The 14446-nt window shown below is 31.7% G+C and overlaps 1 protein-coding gene across 1 annotated transcript in view; it reads left to right on the top strand.

Moving 5' to 3' along the window:
- The first annotated feature begins 711 nt into the window (after positions 1–711).
- LOC139519623 (uncharacterized) overlaps positions 712–14446 on the top strand; it is a 50777-nt gene continuing 37042 nt past the window's right edge. Inside the window, exons 1-4 of the mRNA XM_071311818.1 lie at positions 712–872; positions 2781–2909; positions 4236–4583; positions 12495–12560. Of these exons, the coding sequence (XP_071167919.1) occupies positions 773–872; positions 2781–2909; positions 4236–4583; positions 12495–12560 (643 nt within the window). The 5' untranslated portion in view covers positions 712–772. The remainder of the gene's footprint in view (positions 873–2780; positions 2910–4235; positions 4584–12494; positions 12561–14446) is intronic.

The raw sequence follows: 14446 nt of genomic DNA, 5'->3' as shown, positions 1-14446 counted from the left end.
TAAACTCATCATAGATACCAGGAATAAATTTTGTATATACGCCAGACGCGCGTTTCGTCTACAAAACAGTTTAAAAAAAAGCCAAATAAAGTACAATGACTGTCCCAGGGGAAATTAAGTTTGGAAACTTGAAACATTTCAGTTAAAAAAAAATGTTTACATATAATTGTTAAATTGTAAGCACGATCGTTTTGTACTACGTGTAAGCTCCAAAAATTCAAATTAATAGATTAATTGAGTTACATATTCAATTCAAAACAATAGGTTTGCAATGTCTTGCGGAAATGTCAGGGTTAAACGTTGAAATTCATGCCTTCAAGTTCTCAAAACTTTTTCGGCCAAAAAACTAAAATTTGATTTCGTGAAGATTATATTTTGGCTTTGAGTATTATACCAATAAAAAGTACTTTTAAAAGTTGAAGATGTTACATCAAATTGTATTAAGATTACAGTGTTATCTCTAAAAAATAAGGATTAATGAAAATGTCTTGCAAGGTTGTCCGTTAACATTATTTGACGTTGTGTTATACTTTGCATTTACACAACAAGGAAAGCAGGAAAAACTTGATAGTGCGCGTTTCTTATTTATCGATTTTTTTCTGTTACACTAAATGGTAGCAATATCTGACATTGAGGCACACAGACTTTAAAAATGTAAAGTTAAACTTGGTGCTCCCTATTGGAAGGAGTTATACACAACAAGGAGAAGAACAAAAGTGAAAGTAGATGGGGATTTCCGGAAAAACACACATCCCACCACAACCATGACAACATGGAAAACGATTTACGAGAAAGAATCAAATTCTTGTTGCCAGAGTTTCAAAAATTTCTAAAGCCAAGTGATATACTTTTCAGTATACAGGGCTTGTCAGGTGAAACTATAATGATACATTTTGACAATCCATAATTATTACAAATTAGTTTGTTTACATTCAACACTGACATTGTATCTATGCCTTTTACATGTTTTACCAAAATAAATTAAAAGACTATTAATAGATATTCATTAATATTGTATAAATATGTAAAACAGTTATTTGCATTTTGACAAATTATAATTATCTTGTCAAAATTTATGTTAATTAAGTTTAACGTCCAAAGTTTTTAAAGAAGGTGTGTTGGGACCTGAGACATGTGAGATGACTATATATGGTATATAAGGCTCAGATTGGAACATATCAAGATTTAAATTTCTTTATTTATAAAAATTTTAAATATAAAAACAAAATTGAAAATGTTATCTTAGTTTGAATTAAAGTTGATAAATATATACAGTGGCAGAAAGGGCCGCACCAGCGCCGCACAGTCATGCTGAAGGGATTCCTTATATAATCAACCAGTTTTTACTACTTTAAAAAAAATTAACACATTCTGTTTTAAAACTAATGTCAGGCCAAATTATGACAGAAAAATATCAATTGTTACTTTAAAAGTTTGAAACACGCTAGAGTGACGTTTACCGAAGGCAACGCCTTCAACTGTTCCTTGTCAAGTACATTTCGGTATTTTTTAGTTCCCATGCCCCTGCCGTAGGGGAAGGGGCATTACGTTTTACCCTTGTCCTTCTGTACATACGTCCCAAAGTTGGTTTCCGTTCTCTTACTTTAGATTGCCTAAACCAAATGTTATAAAACTTATACACAATGCTGATTACCACAAAATACAAATCAAGTTTGAATTTTGGTGGCGTCACTTTAACTGAACATTGCGGAGTTATGCCCCATTACAAATGGAAAATTGCAGAATTCATCGGTTCTGTTCTTTAACCTAAGTTTTCCTCCACCAAATGCAATGAAACTTATACACAATGCCAATTAATTTATCACAAAATACAGAATTAAGTTTCAATTTTTGGGTTGTCACTTTAATTGTTCTAGAGTTATGCCCCTTTACAAATGGATTAAGTTTGCCTGTACCAAGTGCTATGAAACTTATGCACAATGCTTATTACCTAAAACACAGATAAAATTTGAATTTTGGTGGTGTCACTTTAATACGTTCTAGAGTTATGCCCTTGGCAAATGGAAAAAATGCTGAATATTTTGTTTCCGTACTCTTACTTTGATTAGCCTCTACCATATGGTATGAAACAAACACAATGCTTATAACCACATAATACAGATCACGTTTGAATTTTGGGGATGTCAATTTTATTGCTCTACAGTTATGCCCTTTACAATGGGAAAAATGCTGATTTTTATACTCAATCAAATGTTATAAAACTTATACACAATTGTTGTTACCACAAAACTTATACACAATTGTTGTTACCACAAAACTTATACACAATTGTTGTTACCACAAAACTTAGATCAGTGCACCAACAAAAATGTACAAATTTGGGTTGAATCACTTTTACCATCTTTCAGTTGTCATGGTTATGTTCCTTTCTAAGTTTATGTGTTTGTCAAGCATGGGGGAATCATCTGTGGCAGATTTATTTCAAATTGGATGGGTTTTTTTTTTGGTGATTTATTACATAAGCATTACATAGTTTGTGATGCATGCAGATGAACGTCAGTCAAGAAATGTTCCTGCTTGTTTGCATATATATATAGACATAAATTGCATCACATTTTTTGAAAGATGGTAGGAACAATATTTTTGTTTTGGCCTCATTTGCATCAGTACAGTAATATGTTCAAAGTAAAAATAAAAAAACAAGAAATAACCTACTTGCATTCATAATAAAAGGCCTATAAAGCTATCACCATGATCACTGGAAATGCAAAAAACAGAAATTGTACTATAGTAGCTGAATTTTTTATATTCATATGCAGTGGAGCTCCAAGAAAATGTTCGTGAAATTGAAAAAAGAAGTCGAACAGAAGCTGTTGCAATACTGATAAATGCAGTATCTGTAAATGAAGATTTGTCAGAGAAATTTGTTGTGGCTTTATCTGATGGAGGTAAGGTTTAAGATATGACTACTTTTTTGTTTTGCCTTTGAAAATACTCATTCTCAAATTATGTTCAAAAAATTTATATAGAATTATAATATGCATTCCAAATTGTTACCTGGTTCATAATTTATGATAAAAACTTAGTTTATGTAAAAAAAAACAACAAAAGAAGTAAATATTATATGTTAACATCTGTTTTTGCTAGAATTTCTAAATATTTTGAAGATAAAAATTGTACTTCCAATATGACACATGTGACAGTCAAGGACTGGATACTTCGTGTACAAGAAGTAAATAATGATATACTTGTATAAGTAAATTATACTGTTTGAATAATCTCTCCTTAGTTTTCTCAAAAATTTACTTGTATAAGTAAAATAATTTTCAAATTCCTAAAATTCAAAACTTTTCAGATGCAAAAAAAAACCAAACAAGCCTTTAACAGTTTTTCTCAGGTTAGCTCATAATTTTTTTTTATTAGAGTTCAATGTTTCATCTTATTTGTTCAACAAAGAAACTAATTGTGCACCGATCTTAAGTTTTTTGTGCAAGGCTTTCAAAAATTGTCTCTTAGATCTTGTAAATGAGCAGTGTTCTTAAGATAACCGAAAAATGAGATTTTTATTGTCAATGAAATTACACTTAAATGATTAGTTAAGACATCTGCAAAGAACAGATTGTATAACACACTCTATTAAAGCAAAGGAATCCAGAGAAATTCAAGAAAAGACCTTCTAACTTGCATAAGCAAAAAACAAATCAGGAAGTCTAAGGGACATAACTTATATAGCCAATGAAATAATTTACCTATACAAGTCAATAAAATACACTTGAAAATGAATATCCTACAAATTTACTCATATAGGTCAGGAATCTGATGTACAGTAGTTGTCGTTTGTTTATGTAATATATACGTGTTTCTCGTTTCTCGTTTTGTTTATATAGATTAGACCGTTGGTTTTCCCGTTTGAATGGTTTTACACTAGTAATTTTGGGGCTCTTTATAGCTTGTTGTTCGGTGTAAGCCAAGGCTCCGTGTTGAAGGCCATACTTTAACCTATAATGGTTTACTTTTTAAATTGTTATTTGTATGGAGAGTTGTCTCAATGGCACTCACACCACATCTTCCTATATCTATATTAATATTTACTTCTTCAAGTTCCCCTGACTGTATGATATTCCCTGTGTAAAAAAATATTGGTTGCCCACCAAAATACATAGTGCTTAGATTTTATTGAAACATGTTTACTAGTATATCAAGATCACATCCTGAATTCATTGCTGGTTTTAAAATCCATGCAAATTGAAAATGTTTGTATTATTTTACTTCAGGTTATGAAAGATTCATTGATCTTATTAATAATGAATATCCAGACAGGGGAGACAAGTTTTGTCAGGACTACTATGAATTTTTAATTTGTTATATGAAGGGAGATCTTTTTGAAAGAATAGAACCAATGAATAACTGTGGGTTTTTATACCAAAATAATTGCATTAAACGGAGTGATATGGAGACTATAAGATCAGAATGCAATTCTCATGGAAAATTTAAAGCCTTGAATAAACTACTTTTCCTGATGCGACGAAGAAGTTATAATTGGCCAGTTCTGTTAATGGAAGCTTTTAAAGAATCAGGAGGAGAAGCTTTAAAAGCTAAGATGGATCCAGGAGCAACACCAGGTATTGTAAAATAAGTATTCGTAAAGGTCTTATACAACAGTTCTTTAACTCCTTTTTTAAATTTGAACTTTTCCCAAAATTGTGTAGAATTTGTCTTTGTTTCAAAAAAAATTACTAAGATCTGTGTGAGTATAGTTTTATTCTGTTTAGTACTACATACAAAACTGTACATAACTTGTCATTGCATATAATAGGATAACCATCACTGGAAGTTAACTAATTAAATGGTGACCCTTTTTTCCTGTGTACAAGCTTTAGTAACCATGTAACCTCATGTTTCCCAAAAAATCTATATACATACAAACGAAAAAGAATGGTACTTTGATAGTTATCAAAGGTACCAGGTTCATAATCTCATTTTATCAATGACTCATCAGTGACGTTCTGATCAAAATAGTTAAGAAGCATAACAAGTATAAAGTTGATGAGGATCAAGGACCCAAAAATGCAAAAGGTTGTGATATATACGGCTAAGGTAATATATGGATTGGTTAAAAAAAATCCATAGTTTTTCGAATAATTCATTCTTATGCAAACAGTTAATTTATAAAAAAATGACTTTATCATTGATGTTCATGTCAACACCGAAGTGCTGTCTACTGGGCTGGCTATACCCTCGGGGAAGAAACGACGACCAACAGTGGCATCGACTCAGTAGTGTAAATAATTATCAAAGGTACCCAATCTGATTAAAAACCGATCTCTCATCGCTCCCGTTTTCTGATATGTCGCGTGAGAGATCTAACGAAACCTGATTTGAGGTCACATGTGAGTGACCTTGTATGTGTGTCTTTTTCGACCAATGAAAATGAGTCTTCGACGATCATGAAAGTTTATCGTGAGGTAAAGGGATGTAACTCATTTCATTTACGAAGTAATCGTCAGTCCAAATAATTCATACTCTTTTTTGATTGGCTTATCAATAGGTCGTCAACTCATTTGCATATCATTATAAATTCATAACTTCCAGTTCACTACCATTTGACCTCAAAGCGGGTTTCGTTAGATATCCCACGTGACATATATTATAAAACGGGGGCGATGAGAGATCGGTTTTTAATTACATTGCAAAGGTACCAAGCTAATGATTTGATACGTCAGAAACACCGAATATATATATGTTTATGACTCAGAATTGTAAATGTTGGATTAATTTCCTTCAACTCTTAAATTCAACTGAATATTTTTTTTAACACTTTTTGTGATGCAGTCCAATGTGACCTACTGTGATTTGGTGGTATTACACCAACATGACAACCTATATATTGTCAATCCGATCAATCTAGTTCAAACGCACTATATCAGCTGTTTTGTGTAACACCCACCTTATTTATACGACCAAGTAAACTAAATTTGTGACAATAAAACCCAAGTTTAATCTAGACATAACTTCATATATATTCCAGTCTCTCTTTACTAATGCAGAATAAACAAATCACTCAATTTCAGTTATTATTGCGGTGTAAAATTTCATAAAAATGTAAATTACGCTAAATAATGTTATTGTATTTAGCAACTAAACAATGTATGTATACCCTTCGGGGTCTTATGAAAACACTGGTATATTCTAGTCTTTATGGCATTTATAGCCGTAGTTTACCCCCTCAATATAGCTCGGGACAATATAATAAAATATAAACGGTTAAATCGAAACAATTCTACGGCTGACGTGATTTATTACACAAGCAGATTTAACCTTATTTTCTCACTAGGCCAAATTTTAAAAGTTTTGGCTAGTATCTTGAAAACTAAGATTGAAAAAAAGCTCCTGTTTAAAGTTTGCTATGTGCTTTGTTTGAATGCCTTTTTATGTATCATTATTATATATATGATATGATAAAGATAAAGATGAAGATAAAGATATTTTATTTCCTAATCATAGGGCTCATAACAAGCATTGTAATCACATTAAGTAAAACTGAAAAGCCTTTCTCTTTCACTCGCATACCATGCATACACTCACACATACAACTATCGTTCTGATTAAGGATGATTGATTTAACAGTACAACATGTAAATGAAAAATAAAATACCGGTAAAAAATACAGACACAAATGTATTTTTATTCTTTTTTAATTTTTTTGATTTTTATTATGAGGAGAGTCAGTTGACTACATTGTATATGTGGAACGAAGGATAACTCTTACTGCCCAGAAAAGAAAAAGATAAAACAATTCAGGTATAATGTGACAATGAACTGGTGAAGACTATAAATAAGTTTTCTAAGTTTAAGTTAAGCAAATATTTAGTTTGTCAATGTGTAAAATGAGGATAGCAATTCACATAATTTAGAGTTAGAATGAAGGCTATCGTTTGACATAAACCAAATAAGCAGATTACTATCGGATATTTGGGATACATATGGGTATTTTGTAAAGAGTTCATCCAGAAAGGTTTTTCTTTCCTTATAATAAAAGGTACATTTAAATACAAAATGTTCTTCGTCTTCAACCGAGTTCATTGAACAAAACTGGCATGTTCTCTCTGATCTTGGCCGTATAATATTTTTACTTAAGAGATCAGTGAGCGAGTTTTCAAGACGGTGCATTTGAATTACTATGTTAATATATAAAGGAAATCTACCTAGCTCTGATATAACTGCAATATTTATGCAATTTTTGGAGAAACATAGAACATACTTGCAAAATTTAAGATTTAATTTATCAGGTTCCCAATCTTTGAAGATTTAAAAAGATGCATGGCTGTTCTTTCTGGAGTTAAATTTATTATACCCCATATTTTACAGCCATATAAAGCTATTGGTTTGATGGTGTGATCAAATATATGAAGAAAAGTCTTAATAGATGGAGAACATGACTTAAATGACAAAAACATTAAGTCATGTTCTCCAGAAAGAACAGCCATGCATCTTTTTAAATCTTCAAAGATGTGGTCACTATCCGAAGTCTTGGTCTCAAAAGTGACCACATCGAAGTATTGCATTGAATAGTTTTAGAAAACATGGGACCATGTGGGATTGTGACACTTTCAGCATTTCATTACTTATGTTGTCCAATCCTGGACTCTTTCCAGATTTGAGCTTTTTCAAGCCTTTTGTAATTCAGACAAAGAAAATTCAAAATCAAGTGGAATAAAGCTTCCAACATTTTTTTCTAATTTCTTTAGTTTTTCTGTAATTTCGTTTACTTTGTTTGACAGATTTGGAGAAACAGATGCCAAATTAGAAAAACATTTGAACCAATTATCTCCATCTATATTGTTTGTGTTATTATTTTGTTGTTCATCTCTTAAGGAGTTTACCAGCGACCAGTATTCTTTTGGGATTTTGGTTTCCAAATTGTCCAAGCGATCTAAGATAAGCTGTTTGAATTCTTTTTTCTTATTTCTCCTTAGTTTTGAGTATTGTTTATATGTCTTAAAAAAAGAGCCCCGTACGATTGGGTCTTTTGGAAATTTTGACATTAAATTGCCCTTTTATGTGACAATTTTTTTAAGTTGTTTCAAATCTTGATCAAACCATTTTTTATTATTTTCTGTGAATTTTCTTATTTTTTCTTTTCAATATGGCTATGAACTTATACATACCGTCATTGTGTTATTGTACTTTGGTAAATTTGTTTATTCTTGTCTTCAATTGTTACTAATATGCTTGGTCTGTATGCCATTTTGGCTTCTTTTTTACATGTTTGTATGGTTATTTTTACAATTACGATTATAGCAAAATGTTTAGCACAATGTTGACTGCTGTATTTTTTACATTTAATCTATTATGTATGTTTGCTTTGTTCACACATCGTTGTCAATAACATGGAATTTGATACTGCCACTGTCATACAAGTGAGAGGTTTGGCGCTATAGTACGGCGGCTTTGTGAAAAATTGTGCACATCCTGCTACAAGCATGAAATTTGGCATAGACCTTCCTCAACTATAACTCTTTTTTCAGATAGGGAGGCATTTGAAAAAAATGTCTCACTTCCGGTAAAATCCAAAATGGCGGACGTCATACTTAAATCAGCCCAATATCGAAGGCTAGTGTGTAAAAATGTGTTATTATCATGCTACTATCATAATATTTGGTACAAACCTTTGTTTTTTACTACTTTTGTATAAATTTAATAGATTAGGTGTCTTCAGAAACCCTACTTCCGGTTAAATTCCAACATGGCGGACATTGTACTTAAATAAGCTTATTTTTAAGGGAGGGCGGGGGGGTAATTGAAATGTGTTTTAACGTATTGCTACTATCATTACATTGTGCAAGAACCTTTCTTTGGTGCTTCTGATGAATACAATGTTTAAGACATATGTCTTAAAAACCCTTACTTCCGGTCATATCCAAAATGGCGGACAAAGAAATATCAATTTATTATTCAAATTTTCAACTTTTTTTAAAATGGAAAGAAAATGATTTTTTTTTGTGCTGGTCATTAAACTTTTGGCTTTAAGTTATCCCCAAAACCACTTATTCTATCATGTTGTAAATGTTTAAATATAAAGTCGACACTTCCGGTAAAAATATGACGTAAATTTCATAGATGAGTCCTCAATCCATTTCTTCGATGTAGAGTTTTGGATAGATTGATTAAATCACAGTTCTCTTTACGCCATAATTATTGTGACGTATATATGGGAATAATTCTATGTTGTCATAATCTGACTTTTATACAAACCAAGTGATGAAGATAAACAGTGCATCTATTTCCAAAGGTTTTGAAGAAAATGCAATGGAACACAATAAAAATCAGAAGATTTAGTATGATTGTAATTAGACAATTCTTCATTAAGAGACCAAACTATGTAAAAGTTAATAGCAATGTGTACAGCCTTCAATAAAGAACTAAACCAATCTGCATATCATATTTGATTTTGTAAAAACCAAGAGCATGATTATTTGTAGATTTTGTCACTACCAAGTATAAACGTGCATGTAGTAATGTATTCGTGTGATGCCAGTCCTCTAACTAAAGTTGCCCTTCGAAAGATACTCTGAAATCCCCCCTCCCCCAACCAAAAAAAAAAAAACACAAAAAGAAATGGACAAGATCTATGGTCATGATGGTCATGCAAGTTGGCAGTTCAAAATATATTAGGTTAAGAAATAAGGATCTAGTCAGTAGTTAATATAATGAGTTGAAGATGACATAAATAAAAGAATAAAAATTTAACAATAGATATTATATGAAGAGAGCAGAGCATGTCATTGAGGATTAAACTATGATGGTTTGGGATGGAGATCTGTCTCATTCATATTAAGATATGTAAGGATTTTCTTTATGTGGGGTTCCTGTATGGCATGATCTGAAGGTACACATTTTAGTTGCATTAAAACGGTGTTGTCATGTCGATCAAGATAATACTGTTTATTCAGAAATGTGTGCAATGTTGTTATTGCCAAAAAAAAATCATCATAAATTGTGAAAGCAATATTTATATGCAGCATTTTAGGAAATTGTAATTACAAAACTAGCAAGTGCGTGGATTGTCAAACAGCTACAATAAGTTTTGTAAAAGTATATGATTTTGAAATGGACATATAAAGCTCTTTTATATACATATACCTTTAATCATGTTAAAGGATAAACGTCAGTCAGATGTTATCATCCATGGAACACAACATATTGTCTTGAGTTGCTGCACAACGGTGTCAATTATAAACAGCTTTTGTCACAGGGCAAAAAGATCTGCTCCCGACACAAAAGTGTAAACAAAAATCCTCTTTTTACTTTGAGGTCAAAGGTCAAAGTACAGCAAAAATTGTATTGTAGGTATCTATGGCATTACTGGCCAATTCAATGAGAATTTTCTTACAACTTCCAACTTAGTTCTTTCATGGTGAAAATTTGTATAAAAGAAGCCAATAGGAAATGAACAGTGTACATTTTATGGTTGCTATGGCAACCAAATGAACAAAGTGGAGACAAGACTACACCTTTTTATCTTTATTTTTTTTCATCAAAACCGTTCACTTAAACATGATAAAAACAACAAAGATGCAAAAGTATATGGTATTTTGCAACTTAGTCCAAGTAATACCATTTTGGTTTGCCAAAGAATAGTTTTCTCAATTTCACAATTTTCCCTATTTCTTGCATTTTTTTACTTAATTTTTTGAAAAATTAAAAAAGATACCAAAAATTTTATTTTCATAATTTTTTACACTAACATATAGTACTAGACTTCCATATAAGTAGTTAAGTCATAAGTGTTATTTTCCTTTGGTGATGGATGATTGAAAACGATTAGAAACTGGCTTTTCTCAATTTTCTCTATTTTTGCATTTTTTTAGAGAAAAAAAATAGAAAAGATACCAAAGTTTTATTTTCATTATTTTTTTACACCAACATAGTACTAGACTTCCATATAAGTAGTTTAGTCATAAGTGTTGTTTTCCTGTGGTGATGGATAATTGAAAACGGTTAGAAACTGGCTTTTCTAAATATTTACAATTTTCTCTATTCGTGCAATTTTTTACTTTATTTTAAAAAAAAAATTTAAAAGATACCAAAAATTTTATTTTCATTATTTTTTTCACCGACATAGTACTAGACTTTCATATAAGTAGTTTAGCCATAAGTGTTGTTTTCCTCTAGTGGTGGATAACAGAAAACGGTTAGAAACTGGCTTTTCTCAATTTTCCCTATTTTAGCTTTTTTATACCTTTTTTGGGGAAAATATATTAAAGATACCAACAATTTTATCTTAATTAATTTTACACCAACATAGTACTAGACTTCCATATAGGTAGTTAGTCATAAGTGTTGTTTTTCACCGGTGATGGATAATTGAAAACTGTTAGAAACTGGCTTTTTTCCTATACATTTCAATGAAAATTGGGGGATTGAGCGCTTACATTGAATTTCATCAAAAAAATGTCAAAAATACAAAAAAATGTAAAAAAAAATATATATTCCCAGTCAGTATGTTATACTGAAAGGGTAAACTATGTATTTGACCAAATATTTTTTTTTAGTTGAACAGTCCTGCCTGGTGCTCTCTGACATTGCCTCTTAAGTTATTTGTGGTATTATAAGTTATTTGTTAAATCGAAATCTTTGACGTGATTAATATAATATTTATAGATGCATGGAGATTACATTCCTTTAAACCTGAAACATCACTACAGATGTGGGCATAGTGAACCAGTTTTATAAATATACACACTGTAGAGGGACCAAAGGAAGATCACTGGCATTTATAAGTTTCCAGTATTAAGCTGAAATATCAAAATCTAACAAAGAATAATCATTGCTATTCATGCTAAAGACCTATTTTAAAAAGTTTCGTTCGGTATATTTTTACAACATCGATATAGAATATAAATTATATAATGATGATTTCGAACAATTTTTGTAGTTTTGGCTAACGCTTTAAAAGAACCAAAGTGACAAACTGTAAGCAGCAAAATTGATCAGGAAAAAAAGATCTACAATTATGTCATAGACATTTTGTCTAAAATGATGCAAAGTTTGCTTTTGTCTTGAAAACAATAACTGAACGAAAAAAACTATTCCTTGAAAAAGTCAAGACGATAAGATCTACAAACCATAAACTCAATCAACTTTATATAAGAGCTATGGCTGTTTAGTATACACATTTTCGAGTGTTTGTTTAAACAGAAGCTTACTAAATAAAATTTACATATGGACGTAATGATTGGACCTTGATCAAACCTCATTTATATATAAGTGTGCGAAAAATAGGTGCCACTTTTGCTAATGATAATTTCAATGTTACATATTTTAGCAGTGATTCCGACATATGGGAGTATCTAGTCTGCATATAATTTGTAAAATAAAAGAATACGATTTTTATTTTGGTTAGATCCAACTGTTGAATTTTGTGTAATGATTTATCTTTAGCTTATAAAACATCAATTTAAAAGTTATTAAAGCTTAATGAAACTTTGAAAAGTTGCTCAAATTTTGACATTGATATTTTTGAATTTCAGAGGATCTTGAGAGGACTGGTGTTACAGTCGGTGCACAGCAACATCACGATGTACCTGTCACAGAGAGTAAGAAGTGTAATTAACATAACCAATGATATACTACTTCCATTGATTTCTATTTAGTACAGTTGAAAGTCTCATGAGACGTACTGTGTACTATTCGATTCATTCATTTTCGGTTTTGATAAATTGCAAAAATGTTGGTTTACTCATACCCACGAAATCCACGAAAATAAGAATTCCTAGAATCATAATGAATTCACTGTAGTTTTATTTGCGTAGTTTTTAAATTGTTCTGTATTTTGTGTTTTTTTAAATTTTAATCATCGATGCTACATCACTTCTATAATCCAAATTATTCTTTATTTAACAACATGTCTCAAGGTTTTAATGCATCGATTAACATCAGAATATTGATATCTTGAGTGTAGCCAGTATATACAGAGACGTGCAAAAAGTATTCGGTCACAATGGCGTCATGTTTACATTTCAAAACGAAAGTTGTAAAGTTCATGCTTGCACTGTAAATAAATCAACCAATGAAATACAACAAAAATAAAAACTTACCTCTAATACTTTGTTAAGTGTCCTTTTAGCCTGATTACATTTAATATCCTTTTCGGAATCGACTTGTATAAGCACTGAATATAGGCAGGGGAAATACTGACCCAAATACGGTGGATTTCTTGGAATAATTCATTTTTAGATTTAATCATCCCAGTACGTGTTTGAAGTTTTCTTTTTACATGTAACCAAACGTTTTCGATTATATTTAAGTCGGGGGACTGTGCAGGCCAGCTCATACCGGTTATTCCGTTCCGAGCTACAAACTCTTGGGTGGACCGTGCACGATGGACAGGGGCGTTGTCATCCTGGAATAAATAATTTCCTCCCGGAAAATGCCGAGCTATCACTGGCCACAAATGTTCATCAAGTATTTCTTGATATTTGACAGCATTAATATTGCCTTCTACAGGAGTAAGTGTACCGACGCCATTCCAGCAAATACAACCCCAAATCATGACTTGATATTTAGTTTGTGAAGTCCGCGGTTGCACAAGGTCCGGTCTCCACCCCTCGTCTCTTTTTCGCCATACGTACACACGTTCATCATGTCCAATCATGATTTTACTTTCATCAGAGAAAATAACCTTTTTCCAGTTGTTATTAACCGTCCATCTCCTTTTTTCTCTGCACCATGCAAGTCTTTTTTTCCGATTGACTTCCCGGATCACGATTTTTTTCTTATTTACACACCTGTGATACCCATGTTTATGTAAATGGTGCTGGATGGTACGTTTAGACACGGGAACACAATTTTCCTCATTAAACTTGTTTGTTATGTCACGTAAAGAGCTCCTCCGACTTGTCTTTACAATGCGTTCAAGCTTGCGGTAGTCGCGTGGTTTTACAAACAATGGTCGGCCACTTCTGGGTTTATTCTCCACAGAACCCGTGTCTAAAATTTTTCGAACATTGTCAATAACTGTTGACTTGGGAATTCTAAGTATGTCAGCGATTTTTCGGCGAGAAAATCCATTCTGGAACATTTCCACAATCATGTTTTTGACATCTGTTGACAGTTCCTGACCTTTTCTACCCATCTTTGTTATTTTACTTGTTTTAACGAAACTACAATGGCAGACGACAACAAACGTCACATGACGGTAGCCCATGTGATACACAACGCTAAAAGACTAGTACAGTAATACTCAGTGACGTGATTGACGTGGGTCAAGGCCATTTAAAAGTCGGTCACCTGTACAAACGTAAACACGACGCCATTGTGACCGAATACTTTTTGCACGTCTCTGAATTTATATTTATAAATCGATAAAATAGAAAGGCAAAAGATACCAAAGGGTCATTCAAACTCACAATTCGAAAATTAACTGAAAACGCCATGGCAAAAAAAAAGAGAAAAAGACAAAATAACAAACAGTAGAATACAA

This window comes from Mytilus edulis, chromosome 4 (genome assembly GCF_963676685.1).
Source record: "Mytilus edulis chromosome 4, xbMytEdul2.2, whole genome shotgun sequence".
Lineage (NCBI taxonomy): Eukaryota > Metazoa > Mollusca > Bivalvia > Mytilida > Mytilidae > Mytilus > Mytilus edulis.
The sequence above is the reverse complement of the archived record's forward strand: the minus strand, read 5'-3'. Positions and strand labels throughout refer to the sequence as shown.